At 50.7% G+C, this 25,265-nt stretch overlaps 1 protein-coding gene across 14 annotated transcripts in view; it reads left to right on the top strand.

Moving 5' to 3' along the window:
• Window positions 1-3,022: 3,022 nt before the first annotated feature.
• Window positions 3,023-25,265, top strand: part of AKAP8L (A-kinase anchoring protein 8 like) — a 34,864-nt gene continuing 12,621 nt past the window's right edge. The window contains exons 1-15 of one of the 14 annotated variants that reach the window (XR_012428500.1): window positions 3,023-3,134; window positions 11,599-11,673; window positions 18,177-18,209; window positions 18,493-18,550; window positions 18,653-18,733; window positions 20,600-21,053; window positions 21,160-21,256; window positions 21,340-21,410; window positions 21,841-21,904; window positions 22,214-22,367; window positions 22,782-22,890; window positions 23,489-23,562; window positions 24,337-24,478; window positions 24,567-24,672; window positions 24,913-25,043. Coding sequence is in view for 3 of the 14 variants with exons in the window: in XM_005588279.4 (XP_005588336.1) it covers window positions 3,122-3,134; window positions 11,599-11,673; window positions 18,177-18,209; window positions 18,493-18,733; window positions 20,600-21,053; window positions 21,160-21,256; window positions 21,340-21,410; window positions 21,841-21,904; window positions 22,782-22,890; window positions 24,337-24,478; window positions 24,567-24,672; window positions 24,913-25,043 (1,536 nt within the window). In the remaining 11 variants the exon portion in view is untranslated. Of the gene's footprint in view, window positions 3,135-11,598; window positions 11,674-18,176; window positions 18,210-18,492; window positions 18,734-20,599; window positions 21,054-21,159; window positions 21,257-21,339; window positions 21,411-21,840; window positions 21,905-22,213; window positions 22,368-22,515; window positions 22,891-23,425; window positions 23,563-24,336; window positions 24,479-24,566; window positions 24,673-24,912; window positions 25,044-25,265 lie in introns of those variants that run through there. The other 13 variants (XR_012428499.1, XR_012428493.1, XR_012428492.1 and 10 more) reach the window with 13 other exon arrangements.

Raw genomic sequence — 25,265 nt, 5'->3', positions numbered from 1 at the left:
CTGGGGCAGGCAGCCAGCGTGTGTTTTTCTGTCGAGTGGACAGGCTGGCATTGGCTGGCAGCCGGGGCTGGGATCGGGGCCTCCTCTGTCCAGAGCCATGGAGGCCCTGGGTTTTCCCGTTGGCCGCCAAGCAAACCAGACGCAGCTGGGGATGAGCCCAAGTTCCCAGCTGTTGGCGCTTTATGCCATGGTTGGTGGGGGGGCTCTGGCTGGCTGGCAAAGCGGCTCCAGTGAGCAGACGAACCAGGGTTCTGGGCAGCCCGTCTGGGAAGGGAGCCAGGATCAAGAAGCAGTTGAAGGCTAGGGGAGCTTATCAAGGGCAGGAGCTACCAGCGAAGGTGTCAGGGACCCACTGGGAGCATTTGGTGGGGGCAGTGGGGGTGTAGAGAGCTAGAACTCACCTGCTTTTAATACACGTGACTTCTAGTTAGACACATGCACCCCTAACCCAAGGAACATGGGAAAAGAGGAGCCGCTGGCTCCTTTGCGATGTTATTTATTTTCTTGCTCTGCAAATGTTTATTGAACATTTCTGAGATTTTAAGAGATTTTGTTGGCTGCTCCTTCTTGTTTATTGCATGTGGTTTTTCAGCTCATCCTTTTCACTAAACGGCCAAGTGCTGGAAAGTGGGAATGACCTCATGGCGTGTGGACAGAAGGGGCCACCTCTACTCCCAGCCCTGCTTTCTGGGCCCTCCCATCATACCCCTTCCTGGGAAGGAGGGGTTAACAGGCTGCAATAACACGCCCACAAGGGTGGTCTTGGCCCGCACATCTGCTCCTGTGGGGTCAGGACGCACATCTTGCCTGGTAGCAGAAGGCTGCAACCACTTCTGTCCATCCTGTGCTGTGGGTGGGTGGATGTATCCAAGACTTAGGAAGCAGGAAGAGCATCTTGTGAGCTGACTCAAAGGTGTTTCTTCCTCTTTCAACTTTTCATAAGTCAGTTTTTATTTTTTTATTTTTTGAGACGGTCTCATTCTGTTGCCCAAGCTGGAATGCAGTGGTAGGACCTTGCTGCCTCCTGGGTTCAAGTGATTCTCCTGCCTCAGCCATCCAGGTAGCCGGGATCACAGGTGTGCACCACCACTCCTGGCTTATTTCTGTAATTTTTGTAGAGACGGGGGTTTCACCATGTTGCCCGGGCTGGTCTTGAACTCCTGAGCTCAAGCAATCATCCTCCCAAAATGCTGGGATTATAGGCATGAGCCACTATGCCTGGCCCATAAGTCAGTTTTTGAAATATAAAAGTGGTATAGGCTAGATGTAACAAAAAACAAATGATACAAGAGCTTATAAAGTCACATGGCAAGTTCCTCCCCACCAATCATGCAGTGAAGTGAGGGTCACGTGTGTCCCTGGAAGAGTCGCCTCCAGTTCTTGCAGGGGGATGTTTTCCTAAAACTTTCTGAGCATTGCTCTTCTCTGCTCAAGCCATTTTAATGCACCTCAGGCAGCAAAGTCTCAGCCTTTGAGCTGTGCTCTCTGTGAGGGTGTTGGATGTAAACGAAATCAAATCAGGGTACAATGATGGTTGTGGCAAGTGCCATGAAGGAACGAACCTGCAGGGCCCTGCCTTGGTTTGAAAGACAGGCAGGCATCCCGGAGGCTGACAGGGAGATGAACCCCAAAGCCAGAGTGCTTATCTGTCAGATCTCTGCTTCATGTGTGGAGTTGCTCACTTAACACATCATAAGTGGCTTTGTTCCATATGACAGCAAGTTCTGCAGAAGCCTCATCTGGGTGGGGGAGTTTTATTAAAACAGTTTATCATGGAGAATTCCAACTATACAAAAGTACAGCAAACAGTAAAATGGACCCTCATCTACCCATCACTTACCAACCCATGACCAATGTCTTCAGCTGTAAGAGGTTTATCTTATAGCTCCTTGCTTCCTCCTTCGCTCTCTACCTGTCTGAATTGTGTGAAGCACATCCTGGCCATAAGATCAGTTAACGTCTTAGTATTTCAGTATGTTTCTCTGAATGTTTTAAATGCCACTATTACACCTAAAGAAAGAAATATCAAAAAGCAGCAGCATACCTTAAAAAAAGTATTAAAACATACGAAGTGTAGAAGTCGTAATTGCGCAGCTTGATGAGTTTTCACAAACACATGTTAAGTACTTTTTTGGGGTAGCTCTGTCATCTCTAGCAATTATGAATTGTCCCTGGCAGGGGTTTCCGTATGCCCAGGAAACAGACTGAGGACATGACTGGTGCCCGGCTGCACTATTGCAGGATCTCTGGAGTCCAGAGTGAATCAAGATGGTTTTAGAAGCAAAGTTCCCATTTTAACACGTAACTGTCAAGGACCTTGAGCAAATCATGAGTTCCAGGCTTCAGTTTTAAGTGGGGATTAAAAGCTTCTTGCAGGTTTGAAGGAGCATTTGAATGGCACACGATACAAACGGAATTATTACACATATAAGCATATGCCCTATAAATATATTTGTTACCGTTTTGTGACGATTAATCACGTTTATTCAGTGCACTGGCCCCGGAATGATTCCTTTACACACGTTTTGTCATGTAATGTTGAAACGTGTGTCCAGCATCTTGTTTGGTGCCGAGTTTTAATTTTCTCATTCCAACATGGCTTTGCTATGCTTATTTTGGAGCCGAAGGCCAGAGAAGTTGAGACACGTAGCTAGGTTTATCCAGCACCTCGGCGGAGCTGGCATCCCAGCCGTGCCCTGAGCCGTAGACCCGGCTCCCTCTGGCGGGTCTCCAGGGCACTGGCGCTCCTCCAGCCCGACCGCGCTTGGGCCTTGGGCCTTTCCGTAGTGCACAGCTCCGCCCCCTCGAATGCTATAGGACTCCGCCTCTCTGCCGGCTTCTCTAGGCCAATCACTGAGGCCTTAGACTAACAGAAGGCGGGGACAAGGCGGGGCTCTCACGAGATTGCCAGCCGCTTCCAGCCACTGATAGGAGGAGGCATAGAGATAGACAGCGGTATCATCCAATAGGCGTGAAGCCAAGGCCGGTATGGGCCAATGCGGTCGGGAGGCGGGGCTCGGGTGTGTGTCGAGGAGACCCTGTGGTTAGCAGCCGCTATTGCAGCGTCGGATGTGCAGAGCAGCAGCCGCCGGCGTTCTCGGATGTTGTGTTACCCGCCATCATGAGCTACACAGGTGGGCCTGGCAGGGTGGGGTCGGGCTCTGCGTGGGGGATGGGACAGGGAGGTGCGGATGCCGCACCAGGCTTGCCCGCACCTCCTCTGGGGCCCGTTCACTGCCCTCCCTGCGGTCACAAAATGGCGCCGCTGGCCCGTCGCCTCAGGGTCGCTTCTCTCACGCCTCGTTGCCTCAGCTCTCTGTGCCTGCAGCCGGCGTCCCGGCTCCCAGCCGCCTGAGGTCTTGGCTTCTGTCGCCTGTGTCCGTGGGCCCGGGCCTCAGCGCGCGAGGTCTCCGCCCCCACCACCTCAGTCCCTGGCCTGCGCTCGTGGACCTCAACGCCTTAGGTTTCCCTTTCTCAGGCCTTGGTCCTTACGAGCAGTCAGCAGGCTCGGCTGCCGTCGCCATTGTCGCGTCCTCCCCCGCGCAGTTTCTCTGCAAAAACGCCGCAGGTCTACACCTCCATCCCGATCCCACCCACCACCCCCTTTTGTCTATTTCAGAACTGGGAGAGGCGCCAGGCCCTAGGGGGATAAGTAAATATTGGAAAGGTTTGGGCTGAGCGGGGAGTCTTGGGCCCCTAGGGGGCTGAACTGCAAGGAATGACAAGGTTCCACGTTAATTCTCTCTACGTCTGTCAAATGAACCGTGTCTGGTGCAGATTGGGCACCGGGAATACAGACAAGACTTCATCAAGCAGCTTAGAGGCGAGGACTGATCTTAATAGGCAAATAAGCGAGTGTAGGATATATTTTAGGGTGGTCAGTACCGTGCGGGGGTCGCTCCACTACATGGAGTGGTTGGAGCCCTCTGTAAAGTGGTGGCATTTGAGCAGAGACCTAAATGGAGTGAGAGAATAAAGATATCTGGCCCAGGGAGCTTTTGCTGTAAAAGGCTTACGGGCAGGAACTGCCTGGCTTGTTAGAAGATCAGCCAAAGAGGCCAGTGGGAGGCCAATGAGATTTGAAAGGGAGAGTGGGTGATAAGATCCGAGAGCCCCTCTCCGCCCCCCGCAATATGCTTGGGCGACTGTAAATCATCACTGGGTGAATTGCCAAGGCCTCCTGGGTTTCCCTTGGCAGTGACTGATGAGGATTCTCAGCCAGGAGACTTAGACTAGGCCTCCCCATTTGGTGAGGGTATTACAGGCTTGAGCGTGTGTGGTTGCCAGGTAACCTGCATTCTACTTGGAATGTTGAGAACTGAGAATGGAACATGAATCTCTGGAGCTCCTTTGTAGACCACTTTATGTTTGCATAGGCAAGAAGGTAGTGCCAGTCCCCTCTACCCTGGCTCCCAGGTCAGGAGCTTTCCAAGAACCCCAGTTTTTTCTAGCAACCATCCCCCAGCCCAATGGCTTCTCAGCCAAGGGTGATTCTGCCCCCAGAGGACATCTGGCAATGTCTGGAGACATTTTTGGTTGTCACATATGGGAGAGGGAGTGCTTCTGGTATCTAGTGGATGGAGGCTTGGGATGCTGCCCTGCTACGGTATACACAATGACACCTACTGCAAAGAAGTATCTGGCCTCAAACATCAGTAGTGTCCAGGTTGGGCAGCTCTGCCAGAGCCTTTCTGTAACTTTCCTAGTTCAGGAGGACAGACTATAGGGTTGTTACTCACCTCTCTGGGATTGGAATATAATTCTCACCAAGTCTTACCAAGAACTGGAAGACAGTTTCATGGTTTTTAAAAACAGGACTGCTGAAGAAACCAGAAGATGAATGGTTGGGTGCTGTGGGGTAGCTGAGTAATGGAGCTCTTTTTCTTTAATAGATGAGGAAACTGAGTTACAAGGTCACTAATGACCCAACCTGAATTCCAGCTGTAGATCTTGTAGGCTGTAGTTCTGGGTTTGGGTGGGCACTGAGATAGCCAAGCTAATAAAGTAATGATTTGTTTTTCCTTTATCTTGATAAACTGAAAACCACAGTAATTTATAATGTGAGTCTTCCCCTTTTAAGAAGTAGGGCACTAAAGTCAAAGGCATTTTAAGTCACATTTCAGACAACTACTAGCTTTAAGAGTAAGTCCTAGAGGCCTCGAAGCAAATGTTAACCATTATTAAACATAAAAGGTGACTAGTAAATCTTTTTATTAACTCGCCCTGCTTTTGAACCCAGTTACTTTATTTATACGTGGGAAAGGAAGCCGCATCTCTAGCACTGAGAGGGGAAGAGGAGAGCAGTGGAAAACAGGACAGAAATATCCAGAATCAGGCCCTCAAACAAAGGTCTGACATGCTACCGCACTTATCACAGAAACATTTATTGTCTCACACAGTTTCCTTATGTTTGGAATGGACAGGTGATTTCGCTGGGTGGTTCTAGCTTGGAATATCATGAGGTTACATTTAGGATCTCTATCTGGACTAGAGTCATCTGAAAGCCTGACTGAGGCTGGAGGTCCCACCTCCAAGGTGACTTAAACTCCCATGCCTGGTGGGCTGATGCTGGCCGTTAATTCTTGGCCCCATGGATCTCTCCCTATGGCTGGCTGCTAGAGAGTCCTCACAACATGGTGGCTGGTTTTCCCCAGACTGAATGATCCCAGAAAGAGCAAGGCAGAAATCCCAGAAGTCACACTCAGTCATTTTCATAGATCTTATTGGTTGCACCGGCTACCTCTATTAGTTGGGAGGGATCTACATAACATTAAGAGGCAAGAATGATTGGAGACTATCTTGGAGGATGGTTGTCACCCTACTCTTGGCTCAGATAATAAAGGTTGGAGGCAACCTAACCTAATTCCAGTTATCCTTTAATTTTTGGCACTCTCTGTTACTCCTTCAAATAAGACTCTTTTTTTTAGATCAGGCATGGTGGCTCACACCTGTAATCTCAACACTTTGGGAGGCCAAGGCAGGAAGATTGCTTGAGGCCGGGAGTTTGAGAAGAGCCTGGGCAACACAGCAAGACCCTTTCTCTATAAAAATTAAAAATAAAAAGTTAACTATGCGAGATCGAGGCTGCAGTGAGCCATGATTGCGCCACTGCGCTCCAGCCTGGATGACAGCGAGACTCTGGGAGGTTTGCTGGAGCCCGGGAGTTCAACATTGCTGAGCTATGACCATGCCACTGCACTCCAGCCTGGGCAACAGAGCAATATCCTGTCTCAAGAAAATATATACTCTTTTTTAAAAAGGAAAAAGAAGGAAAAGTATAACACTGAGAAACTTTTGTTTTGTTTTGTTGAGACAGGGTCTCACTATGTTGCCCAGGCTGAAATGCAGTGGTGCCATCATAGCTCACTGCAGCCTTGCCCTCCTGTGCTCAGGTGATCCTCCCACCTCACCTCAGCCTCCCAAGTAGCTGTGACTGCATGTGCATGCCACCATGCCCGGCTAATTTTTTATTTCTGAGATGAGGTCTCACTATGTTGCCAGGCAGGTCTTGAACTCCTGGGCTCAAGCGATCCTCCCAACTCAGCCTCCCAGAGTACTGGTGTTACAGACATGAGCCCCAGTATTTGGCCTGCTTTTGTATTTTTGAGCAAAAAAAGTTGACAAGAGAGATTGGTTAAAAGCAAGGAGTGTTGCTGCAGAACTAGAAATCCATGGTCTCAGAGTGAGAGGATTGCTTAAGCCCAGGAATTCAAGATCAGCATGGGTAACATAGTGAGACCCTGTCTCTCAAAAAAAAAAAGAAAAGAAAAAAGAAAACAAAAATTAGCTGGGCCTGGTGGTGTGTGACTATAGTCCCACCTACACAAGAGACTGAAGTAGGAGGATCGCTTGAGCCCCAGAGTCTGAGGACATAGTGAGCAGTGATTGTGCCACTGCACTCCAGCCTGGATGACAGTGAGACCTCCTGTCTCTAATGAAAATAGAAAGAAATCCATGATCTGACACTTAGCTTTATAGGGCCATATAGGGCATATTTTATTTTTTCATCCAGAGCTAATCAGGCTGGTAAATTGTACCAAGAGAACACTTTATAAACCAGCTAAGAATTTAGGTTGGGCACAGTGGCTTACGCCTGTAATCCCAGCACTTTGGGAGACCTAGGCGGGCGGATCCCCTGAGGTTGGGAGTTTGAGACCAGCCTGACCAACATGGAGAAACCCTATCTCTACTAAAATACAAAATTAGCTGGACGTGGTGGCGCATGCCTGTAGTCCCCACTACTCGGGAGGCTGAGGCAGGAGAATCGCTTGAACCCAGGAGGCGGAGGTTGCGGTGCGCTGAGATCGCACCACTGCACTCCAGCCTGGGCGATAAGAGCCAAACTCCATCTCAAAAAAAAAAAAAAAAAAGTCCGGGCGCGGTGGCTCACGCCTGTAATCCCAGCACTTTGGGAGGCCGAGACGGGTGGATCACGAGGTCAGGAGATCGAGACCATCCTGGTGAACACAGTGAAACCCCGTCTCTACTAAAAAAATACGAAAAACTAGCCGGGCAAGGGCGCCTGTAGTCCCAGCTACTCGGGAGGCTGAGGCAGGAGAATCGCTTGAACCCGGGAGGCGGAGCTTGCAGTGAGCCGAGATCGCGCCACTGCACTCCAGCCTGGGAGACAGAGGGAGACTCCGTCTCAAAAAAAAAAAAAAAGAATTTATTCATAATAGGAGCCAAAACTGGCTCTAGAAGGGCCTGCCCTGCGATCTTTGCAGACAGTATTGTGGAGCAGAATGTCCATGTGGTGCAGGGGACAGAGTTAGAGCAGAGATTGCCGTTGATTTGGAGGGTTTGATGGATCGTCTTTCTTTCCTAGGGAAGAACCAGGGCCCCTCTCCCCTGAGCAGACACAGATGTTTTGCTCAGCAGCTTGCTGACTGTGTTCTTGTGAGGGTGTGGTAGGCTGTCATTTGCCGTTGCAGTACTCACAGACCACATTACCTGAAATCTGAGGCCATCTTACTGCTGGCCCAATTGCTGAAAGAACAAGTTTCCAGAAGCTAGTCGAGCAAACAGTGGAGACCACAGGGGCTGGGTCCTTCTTACATTATAAGGCTTTCCCCTGGGTGAACTCTTCGAAGCTGCTGTCAGTATTTCTTATAGATAGCTATTAACCAACAATGCCTGGATTTTAGGCATCTCAGGAAGGTCCAGATCCCTGGAAGGAATCCATTTCAATGGATTCCTACCCTCTTTACTTAGGGAAGGTAGAAGACTGGATCTGTGTGTCCTCGGGTTTTATCCTTCCTCAGGGCCCAGTCCCTACTCTGGAAAGTGAAGATGAAGCTGGGTTCACAGCTCCTTCTTTGGAACCCTTGGAGCTAGATGTATTTTGGAATTCTAGCTTAAGAGAAGTCATGTGGGGTCTGGGGAAGCACCCTGTATTTAAATACATTAATTCTGCACTAAGTAGGACAAAGAAAGATTATAAATGTTCTCACAGGTGAAAACAGCTGCAACATGAGTTTTGGCACCACACTGGTAGAAAACACTTGGTCTTCAGACTGTTTTATACCTGGGGGAATTGCAGAGTAAGGGATCTTGCCCACCTGTCCTTCTTATCTGTGGTGAGGATGAAATGAGATCATTGCAGATAAATGTTCTTGGCATCCTGCAGGGAAAGCCCTTGTTCAGTGTTGGCTGCTGCTGCTGTGGTCTTAAGAGATAAAATAGACTGTCAACGAATAAGAGAACGCCTACCCACAGAAGAGAAGGCATTTCTGTAGGTTTTTTATATAAACAAGCTGTTAGAGGCAAAGGCTTTAATTTTCAGGTCATGAGTTGGCTCTGATGGGAAAGGCAAATCCTGCCTCTTATGGTATCTGTCAAAATTTCAGTGCTGAGAGAAAATTATTCAAAAATATGTATTTCTGGCTGGGCGCGGTGGCTCACGCCTGTAATCCCAGCACTGTGGGAGGCCGAGGTGGGTGGATCACAAATTTAGGAGATTGAGACCGTCCTGGCTAACATGGTGAAACCCCATCTCTACGAAAAATACAAAAAAAAGTAGCCGGACACGGTGGCACGCGCCTGTAGTCCCAGCTACTCAGAAGGCGGAGGCAGGAGAATCGCTTGAATACGGGAGGCGGAGGTTGCAATGAGCCGAGATTGTGCCACTGCACTCCAGCCTAGTGCGAGACTCCGTCTCAAAATAAATATATATATATGTATTTCTAACTGCAGAGGTTTTTTTTTTTAATGTAGTTTTAAAGCAAGTGGCAGGATTAGGATTAATAATAGTCTGTAGGAGCAGTGGTTGCTGATAGAGGTAGAAGTTTTCTTTATTTGACACTAACTCATTTTATTTTATTTCATTTATTTATTTATTTTGAGATGGAGTCTTGATCTGTTACCCAGGCTTGAGTGCAGTGGCACGATCTCCACTCACTGCAACCTCCGCCTCCTGGGTTTAAGCAGTTCTTCTCCCTCACCCTCCCAAGAACCTGGAATTACAGGCAGGCGCCACCGGGCCCAACTAATTTTGGGATTTTGTTTGTTTGTTTGTTTGTTTTGAGACAGAGTCTTGCTCTGTTGCCCAGGCTGGAATGCAGTGGCATGATCTTGGCTCACTGCAACCTCTACCTCTTGGGTTCAAGCGATTCTTCTGCCTCAGCCTCCTGTGCAGCTGGGACTACAGGCACACACCACCACACCCAGCTAATTTTTATATTTTTAGTAGAGAAAATAGGGCTTCACCATATTGGCCAGAACTCCTGACCTCATGATCCACCCGCCTCAGCCACTCAGTGCTGAAATTACAGTGCTGGGATTATGAGCCACCGTACCCAGCCTAATTTTTGTATTTTTGGTAGAGATGGGGTTTCACCATGTTGGCCAGGCTGGTCTTGAACTCCTGGCCTCAACCAATCGACCCCCGTTGGCCTCCCAAAGTACTGAGTACAGGCATGAGCCAGTACTCAGCCCTAATTCATTTTATGTTGAGAAACAGTTTGAGAGTTGAGAAGATAGGAAATTTTAGGTGTACATAATAATACTTATTTCCATATGAACATGCCAACCCCAAATAATTACTTTTAAGAAATAATTGTTTTGGCCGGGCGCGGTGGCTCAAGCCTGTAATCCCAGCACTTTGGGAGGCCGCGACGGGCGGATCACGAGGTCAGGAGATCGAGACCATCTTGGCTAACACAGTGAAACCCCGTCTCTACTAAAAAATACAAAAAACTAGCCGGGCGAGGTGGCGGGCACCTGTAGTCCCAGCTACTCGGGAGGCTGAGGCAGGAGAATGGCGTAAACCCGGAAGGCGGAGCTTGCAGTGAGCTGAGATCCGGCCGCTGCACTCCAGTCTGGACGACAGAGCAAGACTCCGTCTCAAAAAAAAGAAAAAAGAAATAATTGTTTTTTGTTTTTTGTTGAGACAGGGTCTTGCTCTGTCACCCAGGCTGGAATGCAGTGGCGCAATCATAGCTCACTGCAGCCTTGATCTTGTGGGCTCAAGTGACACTCCCACCTCAGCCTCCCAAGTAGCTAGGACTACAAGCATATGCTGCCACAGCCAACTTTTTTTTTTTTTTTTTTTTTTTTTTTGTAGAGACAAGGTTTCGCCCTGTTGCCCAGGCTAGTCACCTTGGCCTCCCAAAGTGTTGGGATGACAAGCATATTTGCCTGTAATCCCAACCTGGTGGGGATTCACCTGATGGGGTTTCACCATGTTAGCCAGGATGGTCTCGATCTCCTGACCTCGTGATCTGCCCGCGTTGGCCTCCCAAAGTACTGCCCAAAAGAGGCAATATTTGCCTTTCCCATCAGAGCCAACTCATGACCTGAAAATTACAAATAGCCACCCGGCCCAGAAATAATTGTTATACACGCTTTTTAATGGAAAACCAAAATATAAAGCAGTTTGTGTTTCAGATTTAGGACGGGGAGAGGGGGTATTCTTTGCTTTAACATGGTTTGGAAGCTAACCTCCATCCTTATTTGAATTCCAAGTGGCTCACTTTTCAGGAATTTGAATAGTTTCCTCATTTAACAGAATGATAACTTGGGTGTTCATTTATCAGAATAGGCTACTGACCTAAATGTTTAAAAATTTTTATTTGGGGCCAGGCTCTGTGGCTCATGCCTGTAATCCCAACACTTTGGGAGGTTCGGGAGGGTGGATTGCTTGAGTCTAGGAATTAAAGACCAGCCTGGGCAACATGATGAAACCCCATCTCTACAAAAAATATAAAAATTAGCTGGACATGATGGCATGAACCTATAGTCTCAGCTACTTGGGAGGCTGAGGCAGGAGGATCGTTTGAGCCTGGAAGGCGAGGTTGCACTGAGCCGTGATCATGCCACTGCATTCCAGCCCAGACAGAGTGAGACCCTGTTTTTAAAAAGTAAATAAATAATTTTTTAATTTTTTAATCTAGTCCTCCTGGTATAGCAAGTTAAACGTAACCTGCCTTTCCATTGGTTAATATTTTCTGACAGTCTAATTAAACTGTGGAATCTAGAGGTTTTGATGGCTTTTCATTGAGAGAAGGGCCTGCTGGCAATCCCATACCAAAGGTTAGGTAGTCTCAGGTCATTTCCCTGTGACTTGCTTGGGGAAATTAACCGCACTGTCTTTATGTTTAGGCTTTGTCCAGGGATCTGAAACCACTTTGCAGTCGACATACTCGGATACCAGTGCTCAGCCCACCTGTGATTATGGTAAGTGTGGGCCTCTGGTGGGAACCAAAGTGTTTTGCAGAGCAGTTCCTTGTCTTCTTAGTTGCCTTTGGCTTTGCTGTCATCCTGTCATGCTTTTTTAAACCTAAACTTGTGTGAAATGGTGTGGCCATTTGAATAGCTAGTGCTTCCCTTTCAGACAGTTATGGGAAAAGTAGCTGTGTTCCTGAGCAAGTTAGGCTCTTTGATAAAAGGCCTGGCTTCAAATCCCCATGAGAGAGGGACTGGGACTCAGAGTGACCAATTAAAGTCCAAAGGAGGGCACAGTGGCTCACGCCTGTAATCCCAGCACTTTGGGAGGCCGAGGCGGGTGGATCACCTGACGTCAGGAGATAGAGACCATCCTGGCCAACATGGTGAAACGCCATCTCTTCTAAATACAAAACATTAGCTGGTCATGGTGGCACCCACCTATAGTCCCAGCTACTCAGGAGGCTGAGGCAGGGGAATCGCTTGAACCCTGGAGGCAGAGGTTACAGTGAGCCGAGATCACGCCATTGCACTCCAGCCTGGCAACAGAGCAAGACTCCATATCAAAAAAAAAAAAAAAAAAAAAGTTCAAAGGATTGGTCCAGGAGAGAGCAAGCTGTTAACTTAGTCCCAGCGTAGTGCGTGTCCTTGCTGTGGGAGAGAGGCTGAGTATGTGAATCTAGCAGCTTTCGGAGACTCAGCCAGGCCACCTCAAGCCAGCGGGCTCCACACACACGGAGTTGAGTGAAGATCTCTGATTGAGTTTTCCAGTGTGGACAGAAACACTTAATTAGCTAATTCAGAAGTAGCCACCAGTAGGATTCACAGATGCTGTTTTGTCTGTTTTGTCTGTGTGCTGTGGCAGCCCGGAACTGCTGATAAAGCTGGTCTTTGGTTGTCTGTGACTCTAGGGGTGTCTGTTGAGAAGGAGCCCTCTTTGGAATTAACAAGGATAATGTCTTAGTTACTGAGATGGGTAATTTCTTTTACTACCAAGATCTGGGGAAAGACTGATCCTACACAGCTAACATGCCCTCAGGGATCACTGCATAAAGGGACTTAAGTAAGCTTCCCAAGTAGCAGCAGCTAGTCCCAGAAAAAGGGAAGACTTAAAATATTTTGAAATTGGGTGAGAAGGTATCGGGTGTTTCATAAATGAGGAGAAACTTGGTTTGCTTGGCTTCCCTGTCCTGCCCTCCCTGCCTCTTCCTTTCATCAAATATAGTCCCTAATTGCACATCCTTTTGAATTCTTTTCCCTCTGGGTTACGTATTCTGAGTACAAGCCATTTCTCGGATGTGCCGTTTACAAATGTTTTCTCCCAGACTGTGGCTTGTCTATTCTCTTGTCGGTATCTTTGAAAGAATACAAGTTGTTAATTTTGAAGCCGAATTCAATCTTTTCTTTAATAGATGATGATTTTGCTTTTTTATCTAATAAATCTATAAGATTTTTCTTTTGAATTTTCTTTTAGGTGTTTTAGTTTAAGGTTTTACATTTAGTCTGTGATCCATATTGAGTTAATTTTTCCACAAGGTGTGCAGTATCGGCTAAGGTTTCTTCTTGTATTGCATGTAGATATACAATTGTTCCAGCACCATTTGTTTAAAAAGAAAAAAAAAAAAGCTATTTTTTCTTTCTTTCTTTTTTTTTTTTTTCTCACTCTGTCCCCCAGGCTGGAGTGCAGTGGCGCGATCTCAGCTCACTGCAAGCTCCACCTCCCGAGTTCACACCATTCTCCCTCCTCAGCCTCCTGAGCAGCTGGGACTACAGGCGCCCGTCACCACGCCAGGCTAATTTTTTTGTATTTTTAGTAGAGACGGGGTTTCACCGTGTTAGCCAGGATAGTCTCAATCTCCTGACCTCGTGATCTGCCCACCTTGGCCTCCCAAAGTGCTGGGATTACAGGCGTGAGCCACTGCTCCCGCCCTCTTTCTTTCTTTCTTTCTTTTTTAAGACAGAGTTTCGCTCTTGTTGCCCAGGCTGGAGTGCAATGGCGCGATCTCGGCTCACCACAACCCCCACCTCCCAGATTCAAGCGATTCTCGTGCCTTGGCCTCCCAAATAGCTGGAATTACAGGCATGTACCACTGTGCCCGGCTAATTTTTGTATTATTAGTAGAGACAGGATTTCACCATGTTGACCAGGCTGGTCTTGAACTCCCGATCTCAGGTGATCCGCCTGCCTCAGCCTCCCAAAGTGCTAGGATTACAGGTGTGAGCCACCGCGCCAGGACTATTTTTTCTCTATTGAAATGCCTTTGTACCTTTACTGAAAATCAGTTGGCCATCTACTGTGGCTCTATTTCTGGACTCTTGGACTCTCATTCTGTTCCATTGGTCTATACATCTAAACTTCATTCAGCAGCACAGTCTTTTTGTATTTTTAGTAGAGACTGGTTTCACCATGTTGGCTAGGCTGGTCTCAAACTCCTGACCTCATGTGATCCACCTGCCTCGGCCTCTCAAAGTGTTGGAATTACAGGCCTTAGCCACCGCGCCTGGCCCAGCAATGCAGTCTTGATTACTGGATAGTAGCAATCTTGAAATATTAGTCCTCCAGGTTTGTTCTTTTTTCCAGAATTGTTAGTTTCTTTGCTTTTGCATATAAATTTTAGAATCAGTCTATCAAGTTTTTAAAAAATTCGTGCTGAGATTTTGAGCGAGAGAGCCTTGGGTCTATAGATCTATCAAATCTGTAGAATCTATAGGTTAGTTTGAGATTAGTTTGAGAAAATTGACATCTTAACAATATCAAGTCTTCTGATTCATGAACGCAGTATGTCACTTCACTGATGTAGGTCTTTGATTTATTAGTGTTTTGTAGTTTTCAACACAGATCCTACACATATTTTGTTAGATTTACACTTAAGTTTTTCATGTTTTTAGTACTATAGTGAATGATACTTTTAAAAACTTTCAATTCATTGCTGATATGTAGAAATTTGATTGCTATTTGATTTGTAGGTTTACCTTGTAATATTTGAAATTTGACTTATAGATTGACCTTGTAATAAACCTTGCTAAGCTCACTTATTCTAGTAGCTCTTTTGTAGATCTTTTTGAGATTTTTTTTACATACGAAATTGTGAAAGAATAGAGATGGATTTATTTTTCCTTCTGGCTTGAATTGCAAGAACAATATAACATTTAAATAACATTTTGAAAAACAGCCAAGATCCTACCATATTAATATTTAATTTTTGTCAGCTTACTAATTTTATGTAGTTTAATACTTTATATGTGGATAGAATTGTGGATCCTGCTTTATTTTATTTTATTTTTTTAAGATATGGTCTCACTCTGTCACCTAGGCTGGAGTGCAGTGGAACAATTTCAGCTCACTGCAACTTCCACCTCCTGGATACAGGTGGCCCTCCCACCTCAGCCTCCCGCATAATTGGGACTACAGGCATGCCCTACCACGCCCAGCTAATTTTGGTATTTTTTGTAGAGATAGTGTTTTGCTGTGTTGCCCAGGCTGGTCTCAAACTCCTGGGCTCAAGCGATCTGTCTGCCCCACTTCCCAAAATGGTAGGATTACAGGTGTGAGCCACTGCACCTGACTGGTCCTGCTTTATTTTATGTTGGAAGCATTTCCTTGTGCCACATAAGGCACAGTAAATTCTTTTTTTATGCTTACATGATAATGTCACTGAGTAGGTAGTCTATAATCTGATTAACTATTACCTTTAAGTTGAGTGTTAAATTGTTTTCTATTTTTGGTCCATAAATATTACATACTGTGACCATGTCCTTTTTTCTTTTAAAAATTGTGTTCTTGGCCAGGTGCAGTGGCTCGTGCCTATAATCCCAGCACTCTGAGAGGCTGAGATGGGAGGATCGCTTGAGCCCCCAGGAGTTTGAGACCAGCCTGGGCAACATAGTACAACCCTATCTCTACAAAATATATAAGAAATTAGCCAGGCATGGTGGCACATGCCTGTAGTCCCAGCCACTCCGGAGGCTGAGGCAGAAGGGTCACTTGAACCCGGGAAGTCGAGGCTGCAGTAAGCTGTGATCACACCATTACACTTCAGCCTAGGGGACAGAGCAAGACTGTGTCTCAAAAATATATGTACATATATTTTATATTTATATATATATATAATATATATATCTTTAAAGATATAGATATATATATATATTTATACCTTTAACATTTCCTTTGTCAACCATGATCTCATTCCTTCTGGGGATGGAAATGAGTTGGGGTATTCTTTCAGAAAGGGCAGGTCTTGGGGAGTCCCTAAACGCCAGTCTAGATGAAGGCTTCCTCCTGAAGGCACCCAGCTGGGATGTCCATTAAGGAGTCTGGGTTGCTCCAGGCATAGCAAGTGGCATATAGTGAGTGTTTACCTGGAGGGACTCCTGAGAGTTGCCCATCGTGGGAGGCCCTGCCTGTCCTTAAAACGTAAAGTGGTGTTCACGGAGTTGATGCCTGCTTCCTTTCCTTGTGCCTCCTCACTCTGTTCTGGCAGATCCTCAGCAGGTGAAGCTTGCAGTGACCACATTGTAGCCTTACAAGCAGAGCCCTGATGGATCTGCTTTTGCCTCCGTATCCTATTTTCTTTTTCTTTTCCTTTTTCTTTTTTCTTTTTTTTTTTTTTTTTTTTGAGAGAGAGTCTTGCTCAGTCAGTCGCCCAGCCTGGAGTGCAATGGTGTGATCTCGGCTCACTGCAACCTCCACCTCCCAGGTTCAAGTGATTCTCCTGCCTCAGCCTCCCAAGCAGCTGAGACCATAGGCGCACACCACCATACCTGGCTAATTTTTGTATTTTTAGTAGAGATGGGGTGTCACCATTTTGGCCAGGCTGGTCTCGAACTCCTGACCTCGTGATCCACCCGCCTTGGCCTCCCAAAGTGCTGGGATTACAGGTGTGAGCCACCACGCCCAACTCCTATTTTCTTTAGAATAGCTAATGCCCACTGTCCCTGGTACAAACAGACAAACAGTCACTTGGCCAGGTATACAGTAGCTGCCTGGGCTACCTGTGTGTTGTTCTATTTTTTTTTTAAATGGAGTTTCACTGTGTTACCCAGGCTGGAGTGCAGTGGTGCGATCTCACCTCACTGCAATCTCTGCTGCCTGGGTTCAAGCAATTCGTATGCCTCAGCCTCCTGAGTAGCTGGGACTAAAGGTGTGTGCCACCTCACCTGGCTAATTTTTGTATTTTTGGTAGAGTCAGGGTTTCACCATGTTGGTCAGTCTGGTTTCAAACTCCTGACCTCAGGTGATCCGCCCACCTCGACCTCCCAAAGTGCTGGGATTACAGGCATGAGCCACCACACCCAGCCATGTGCATTGTTCTTTATGTGGCTCCGCCAGCCTCTCTTGCCTGTTAGAATGGCTCCTTAGCCACTATTTCCTCAGCCACCACTCCTGACTTACCCTTGCTGCGCTCTGGCTGTTAGCGTCTCCCTTACCGATAAGCAGATCTCCATACCTGAGCGGTGCCTGGGACTGCAAGCATCTGTTCCCTGTGCTCAGGGTGTGCATAAACAAATGGATGAGAAGCCTCTGTTTTGGTTTCTCCAGCCCAAGAGTTTGTGTTTTGTGAGCTCTCTTGTTAAACATAGTGGTCATCAGCAGTTCCTCAGCTTCTCTCTGATTTCTCCTATTCTTTTTGTGCACCAGGTTGTGGAGGAACCCGAGTGCAGGACAACAGCCTGCCTATTCTGTCTGGCTCATCTTTTCAGTTGACTTATACTCTTCCTGCTGTGGTCTGGCTTCTGCCACTTAACTGCCCTGCTATCTGTCTCACTGAGCTTCGGTCCCCTGCCCTGGATTGAGCGTGTCCTCTGTCTGTGGGGCAGAGATGACATGGAATGGGAAACAACTGTTGGGTCTCACCAGAGACCAAGGGAAAGGGGTCACCTGCTCTGTGCCCTCCTTTGGGGAGGAACTGTGTGTTTGAGTTCCCAGGGGACTTTACACTTTGTCACTTCTCAGTGGCTTTATGTTCCTGAAGGAATGAGGTTTTATCATGTATTGTGATTGAATCCAGAGCATATTAAGTTGATAATCCAGATGGTTCTCTCCACAGCTTTTCTCAAGTAAGGGGTTGCTTCTTGGGCTTCTCTCACTGATGTGTTCCAGCACAGCACAGTCAACAATTCAAGGGCTTGTTGGCCCTCCCTTTTAAGGCAGTCTCTTGGGAGACTGGGGTTGGGTTTTCTGCTATAAACTGATTAGCGTTTAGCCTGGGGTGTGGAGGTCACCTTCTAATTCTGGCTCTTAAGGGAAGGAGTGTAGGAGCCAAGTTCCTTAGTTGAGAGTATTGGGAACAGGAGGATCCTTAAATAACAGATGCTCAGAGCCACAGGCAGCCAGGCACCAGAGCAGCAAGTGGCCTGGATCATTTGCACAGTGCTCGCAAGCTCAAGGCGTCTCGGTTAGAGGAGGTGCAGCCTGCTCTGACCAGTCAGGTCCTGGGAATAATTGTCTTTGCACCTGAATTACGGCCTTGTATTGTACGCAAGTATAGATGTAACTGCCCTTTTACTTTTTGTAGGATATGGAACTTGGAACTCTGGGACAAATAGAGGCAAGTGTCATTCCTGCGATCACTGTCCTGTCCCTTGGGGTTGTTCTGGCTATGTTTCTCAGCTGCTGCCCCGCTTGACCAAGGTTGGGAGTGGGGAGGGGGCGTGTTTCTGGGGTTACCTACTCCTTAACAGGAGGCGCTCATCAGAATGGCCAGGGTCCCTCCAGCCTCAGTGGCTAGGGTCTTCTCTCTCTGTGACAGAAGATACCCTTGTATCTGTGTTTGTCTCTGTCTCTGCCTGCCTGCCCCCACCATCTGTCTGTCTCTGTCTCCCTCACTGCAGGCTACGAGGGCTATGGCTATGGCTATGGCTATGGCCAGGATAACACCACCAACTATGGGTATGGTATGGCCACTTCACACTCTTGGGAAATGCCTAGCTCTGACACAAATGCAAACACTAGTGCCTCGGGTAGCGCCAGTGCCGATTCCGTTTTATCCAGAATTAACCAGCGCTTAGATATGGTGCCGCATTTGGAGACAGACATGATGCAAGGAGGCGTGTACGGCTCAGGTGGAGAAAGGTGAGTGGACACCTGCCTAGGGGCTGAGGCTCTGCAGGGGTGGCTCCTGCCTGCTGCCCACTGCGTCTTCCTTTCTGAGTGCGCCTCTGTGTCTGCTTCCTCCCCGCTGCTTGGTGCTGCTGTGGCTCCCAGCGGGGTCCGTCGCACTTCCCGTCTCTGACTTGTGTCTCCGCTCACCCACCCTCAACCCCTGCCGCACTACCTAGTGGTCAGCCTTTCCCCAGCTTGGAGTGGGAGGAACAAGCCCAGATTGGGCTGCCTTCGCTGTGCCCTCAAAAACAGAGTGTTCGGTTGCCCCTCCCTCCAAGGACAGCCATTTGGAAGGAATTCTCTCAAGACTTTGCGTCCTGCGTGGTGTCAGGGCAGGACAGATGGAGTTTGGTGTGAAGGGTGGGATGAGCGTTTGGGGCTGATCACTGTGAGCTGGGCCACCCCCACGTAAGGGTCGGGGCAGGTGTGGGCATTTCCTGGTTACTCTCCTGTGCCTTACAAACGTGTACCTGTTGGAAGCACTCTTGTGAGGAACTGCTGCTGTCCTCATTTTGCAGGTGGGGATACAGAAGTGCAGGCAGGTCATACCCCGAAGGCACGCAGCAAGTACGTGGTGGGGCTGGGCCTTGCCTACCAGATCTGCCCTACTCCAGAGCATCATGCTGTGGGCGTTTGTCATTAACTGAACTGGACTTGGCCCAGGAGTGCTTGTGCCCAGTGCGAGGCTTTGGTGAGGAGGGCGGGTGTATCTTTAGCACAGGATAGAGTGGAGTTCCAGCTAACAGATGAGTGAGAGCCAAGAGTAAGGAGTCACCTGGCTGAGCACTGGTAGGGCCGAGTGAGGCCCCAGGGCTGTGGTGGCAGGGTGTGGGACAGGCACAAGGGGACTTGATGCCATGGGCTCTGTAACTCCTGGCCCAACAGCTGCAGCACTCAGAGCTGAGGGCTTGGCACGTGAGGCTTGGGCTTGCATTGCTGCTGTGCACCTTCTTACCACAGCCTGGAGCCTGGGATGGGGGTAAGCAGAGCAGTGGCAGCACCAGCTGCTGCTCTTAGAGCTGCCAGTGCCTGTTGGTGGCCCAGGTTTAGGGAAGAGTGTGCAAGGGGAGCCCTTGTGCCTGTGAGGTGTGTGGGGTCCAGGCCTGTGGGGGCGTAGGCTTCGGGCTGCAGTCGTGGTTAAAAGAGCTCTCTGCGGTGCCCTCGGTGTCCTGGGAGGAGGTCTGGCCTGCCTTCCCAGTTGCAATATAGGGTATGTAGAGTTTGGTGTCTGGCTCTAGGCTCCAGATCATATAATACAGCTTTTTCTTGTCCCTGGGCAAGCTCTCAGTGTCTTTCCTGGGAAATACTCCCCCTTTTGTCTCAGTTGTTTTGGTAATGAGGGACTTTGCAGAGTTCGAAGGTTCCCCAGCCATGAGGGACAAGAACGGTGTTTCCCATGGGTGTCATCAGCCTCACTGGCTGCACATTCGTTGTGCTGGACCTGCCTGCAGCCTGCAGGGTGCTGGGGTGCTCAGCCTTGCCCCATGAGGAGCAGCCTTGGGCATTGCGACTCCCACAGATGGTGCACATGTTCCCGAAGGGCTGTGGAGCAGCTCTGCCCCTCGTTGAGACTCACTGGACTAGAGCCTCCACCCCAGTTGTCGGTCCTCCTTAGGGTCCCCAAGCCAGTGTGTGGCTACATTCAAGTTTGGGGCAGTGGTGCCCCTACATCAGCTGAAAGGCTGGAACTTTTTAATTGTCATTTCTGAACATTGAGCCTCCCCACCAGGGCAGGGTGGGTGCTGGACTGGGAGATTGTGGGGAGGGCAGGAGCAGTCGCCTGGAGGTGAGGGATCCTGAGGGACTCCACCTGATACTCACTCCATGCCTCTGCAGGTATGACTCCTATGAGTCCTGTGACTCAAGGGCCGTCCTGAGTGAGCGCGACCTGTACCGGTCAGGCTATGACTACAGCGAGCTTGACCCTGAGATGGAAATGGCCTATGAGGGCCAATACGATGCCTACCGCGACCAGTTCCGCATGCGTGGCAACGACACCTTCGGTCCCAGGGCGCAGGGCTGGGCCCGGGATGCCCGGAGCGGCCGGCCGATGGCCTCAGGCTATGGGCGCATGTGGGAAGACCCCATGGGGGCCCGGGGCCAGTGCATGTCTGGTGCCTCTCGGCTGCCCTCCCTCTTCTCCCAGAACATCATCCCCGAGTATGGCATGTTCCAGGGCATGCGAGGCGGGGGCGCCTTCCCAGGCGGCTCCCGCTTTGGCTTCGGGTTTGGCAATGGCATGAAGCAGATGAGGCGGACCTGGAAGACTTGGACCACAGCCGACTTCCGGGTGAGTGGAGGTGGCCTTCCCCTCTGGGAAGCTTAGTTCCCACTGGGGCAGAGCTAAAGGCCGGGAGCCACGCACCCTGACACAGCTTCCCCCGCTTATGACCCAGACCAAGAAGAAGAAGAGAAAACAGGGCGGCAGTCCTGATGAGCCGGATAGCAAAGCCACCCGCACAGACTGCTCGGACAACAGTGACTCAGACAATGGTGAGCTAGCTGGGTGGTACTGGGTGGCTGCCCTCTGCCTCCGGGGGCTCCTGGGCTGAGCTTTACCTTCTTTTCTCTTTCAGATGAGGGCACCGAGGGGGAAGCCACAGAGGGCCTTGAAGGCACCGAGGCTGTAGAGAAGGGCTCCAGAGTGGTAAGTGGCTCTGGCTGGGCATTTTCTGTCTGCAGGAGGGGCAAGCTGGCCTGAAGAGTGGTGCTGTCCCTGGGGGCCAGAGGCAGTGCTGTGTCAGCTCTGTGTGCATGGTGACCAGCATGGGGAGGCAATGTGGTCTGGCAGAAAGCACAGGCTGCCTAGCTGGAGGCACAGTTTCTTTGTTGGAAAATGGGACCAGCCCCCTGTGCACCAGGTAGTGAGAGGATGTGAGGTTTCTGGCACGTAGCCGGGCCTTGTCATTTAAAGCCATTGTAAATAACTGGGCTACTCTGGGCCACCCTGCTTATGGGATAGCCCTGCTCTGTCTATGGAGCAAGCAGCTGTTTTACTATATACCGTTGCTCTAATAAACTTGGTTGCTTTAAAAAAAAAAAACACCTGTTTTAAAGTTGGAATTTGAAATTGTTAGGACGGAGAGGACGAGGAGGGAAAAGAGGATGGGAGAGAAGAAGGCAAAGAGGATTCAGAGAAGGGTGAGTTTTCCTGGGGTGCCTGGTGCTAGGGCGGCTCTTCCAGGGGCTCACAGTGGGAGGGACCCAGCTGAGGGCAGGGTTGTGGAAGACATGCAGCCAGTTGGGGACCTCCCTTGTGGGCCCAGGTGTACGCTGGCAGGGGGCTTTCTTTTGCCACCTCCACCCCCTTCCCACTCTTCCTCCTCCTTCCCAGGCGGAGGCTGTGGATGGTGGTGACCCCTGCCTAGCACATTGGTTTTGCCTTCAGATGGGGGCAGCGAGTAAAAGTGTGGGGAACCCCAGGCACACCCCCTGCCCTCGGTCCCTCAGTAACGCGCAGTTCCGAGTCCTCAGTGGCTGGTGTCCGATCTGGGACCCTCGGTGCAGTTTTTACGGCTCTGGTGTGCGTGTCCTCTCCCTTAGCGCCTCTCCAGCCCCTGTTTGGGATTCCGTGTCCCCCCACCTGAGTGATGAGCGCCAGCAGGTACCTAACAGCAAATCCAGCGTCAGCCCACTGTTGCCGCGGTGCCCGGTTGGGGGTGGGCAGGGCCATGTGAGCAGCCTCCCTGCATCCCACCACCTATGAACATATGCCAGTGTCCCCACCAAGATACCCCCTCTTTGCTTTCCAGCCTCCTCCTGGCCCACTGCACAAAGAGCATGGGTATCCTGGAGAGTGGACGGGTCAGCACCTGGCCGCCACTCCTTGGGGCCTAGACCAAACCCACTCCCTGCACAGCCCAGGATACCCAGCCCTGCTCATGGCCAGAGGCCTTGCTTGGACAGCTATTCTCGATGGATCCGCTGGAGTGAACAGCGGGTGATTCAACCAGAGGCCACAGGGCCTGCCCTGTCCTGGCAGAGCCAAATTGGTGACAGTGCCCATCTGCTCCCACAGGGGCCCTGACCACTCAGGATGAGAATGGCCAGACCAAGCGCAAGTTACAGGCAGGCAAGAAGAGTCAGGACAAGCAGAAAAAGCGGCAGCGAGACCGCATGGTGGAAAGGTAACCGGCTTCCCTCCACCCCTCTGCCTCTGCCTCGATGTGGGGCTGCCGCCAGGAGAGCAGGGCCATAGCTCTGCCAGCTCGCCGCCCTCTGGCCTCCCCTGGGAGCCGCCACCTGCTCGGCCGTGCATGGACCCTGCTTCCCGCCAGGCCCAGCTCCCAAGGCCTGACTCATCCCTTGCCCCTCTGCGGCCGCCTGGCGACCGCTGGCGTCTGTGGGCCGAGACCTGACACCGCTCGGCACCGTTGCTCAGAAGCTCCGGCGCTAGGTCACTCGGCGCACGAACCCCAAGGTGCACTGGGGGCCTGATGCCCCTGAGGGAGGGGGCCAGCTCATCAGAGACTCAAGGTCCAAGGCGCCTGTGCCACCCCAGCTAGCTGCCAAGAGGCCACCGCCGTGCCCAGGAGAGATGGCAGCACCTGTGGGCTGTGGCAGCCTCGGGCCTGCCCTCTGCCCTGCCCGCCGGCCCTGTCAGGCCGGGCCTGTCTGCGGCTGAGCCCTTCACGCCCCTTGGTCGGGTCTGTCTGCCCTCAGGGCTCCCGCACTGGCGCTTGCCTCCTCCGCCTCAGACTCTTGCTCTTGCTGGACCTTCCTCAGCCTCGCCGGCGCCCGGCCCCTGGGCTCTCCAGACAAAGCTGACCCCGTGGCCCAGATAAGGACGTCCGGCAGAGGTAGGGACCCGCCCCGAGGTCTCGGTGGCGGCTGGCCTCCTCCGCCCCTTGCCACGGCGGCCTGCTCCGGCCCAGGCCCCAGACCCCGGGCTTCTACTGTGGACACCAGGCCCAGACAGAGCACCTCGCCCAGGTGACTCCAGGCTGCCCTCTGGCAGGCCGGGCGGGCGCCCTCCTTCCAGCTCAGACTGGTCTCTTCTTGGAAGAGGAAGATGAGGCAGCAGGTGCCCAGGCCTGCTGCCTCCCATCCCTCCCGACACCACCCCCAAGCATTCTGAGCAGAGGATGGGCTGGGCCTTTGAGTCCCCCAGATCCCAGAAGGAAGATGCAGCACCTTTTCGGGCCCTGCCTCGGGACTGCGTGCTCCACTCTGCACCTCAGGGCCACCTGGCTCACGCCAGGGCATCCTTCCTTCCGGTCCCCACCTGGGCCAAGTGCACACGCTCCTGCCCAGCCTTGGTAGCGAGGCCCTCCAGCAACTTTCCAGCGACTCGTTGCCTGTTGCAGCAGCTGCTGTCTCAGGCTTCAGCCTCCTGCCTGTGGGAAGGAAGAGCTCCTCCCCTGTCCCCTACGTTGCAGTAACTGCAGCCTGCAGACTTTCTGGCCCTTTCTACTCCCGACCCCACTGGTCCCAGCCTGTCCCTCTGCTGGGACCGTACTTCAGAGGCCCATGAGCAAGGCCTGTTTCAGGGCTTGTGTCTGGGTTGGGTGAGGCGGCAGCACTATCCCCTGGGACACTTGCAGCCTCAGCCCCTCGTTTCCTTCCTGTGGCAGGATCCAGTTTGTGTGTTCTCTCTGCAAATACCGGACCTTCTATGAGGATGAGATGGCCAGCCATCTTGACAGCAAGTTCCACAAGGAACACTTCAAGTACGTAGGCACCAAGCTCCCTAAGCAGACGGCTGACTTTCTGCAGGTGAGCCTTGGAGTAACACAGCCGCTCTTAGTTTCTTGGACCCCTGAGAACATAAAGCGGCCCACACGAACTTTCATATTCCTTGCAGGAGTACGTCACCAACAAGACCAAGAAGACAGAGGAGCTCCGAAAAACTGTAGAGGACCTTGATGGCCTCATCCAGCAAATCTACAGAGACCAGGATCTGACCCAGGGTGAGGAGATTTCCAGCCCGCTCCCACCAGGCGAGGCCTCAGCCTGCCCTCCTGATTCTCAGTGCAGGGTCAGGACACCCTTCTGTTCTCCCAGGGAAGGTCAGGAGAACAGTCTCGGCTCAGGCCCAGGTGGAAGTGGCAGGGCAAGTTGAGGAGGAGCTGGTGTGGTTTTTTTCCTCAAACACCTGGGTCTATCTTAGGCACCTGGGCCCAGTGGTGACTCCCTCCTCCCCACTACAGAAATTGCCATGGAGCATTTTGTGAAGAAGGTAGAGGCAGCCCATTGTGCAGCCTGCGACCTCTTCATTCCCATGCAGTTTGGGATCATCCAGAAGCACCTGAAGACCATGGATCACAACCGGAACCGCAGGGTGAGTGGCCACAGTGCTCTCCCTCTGTCCTGTGGGTAGATTGAGGCCTCTGGGGAGGTTGTGCAGTTAGAACCTCTGTCTACCCGTGAGGGACTGCAGTGGAGGCAGGAGGAAGTGAATGACGTTTCCAGCCCAGTGCAGGCAGCACGGCTACAGAGAGAGGGTGGGAGACGGGGACTCTGCCTGGGAGAAGGTGACGTATTCTGTGGGATATGGGGGCCT

Source organism: Macaca fascicularis, chromosome 19, assembly GCF_037993035.2.
Source record: "Macaca fascicularis isolate 582-1 chromosome 19, T2T-MFA8v1.1".
Classification (NCBI taxonomy): Eukaryota; Metazoa; Chordata; class Mammalia; order Primates; family Cercopithecidae; genus Macaca; species Macaca fascicularis.
The sequence above is the reverse complement of the archived record's forward strand: the minus strand, read 5'-3'. Positions and strand labels throughout refer to the sequence as shown.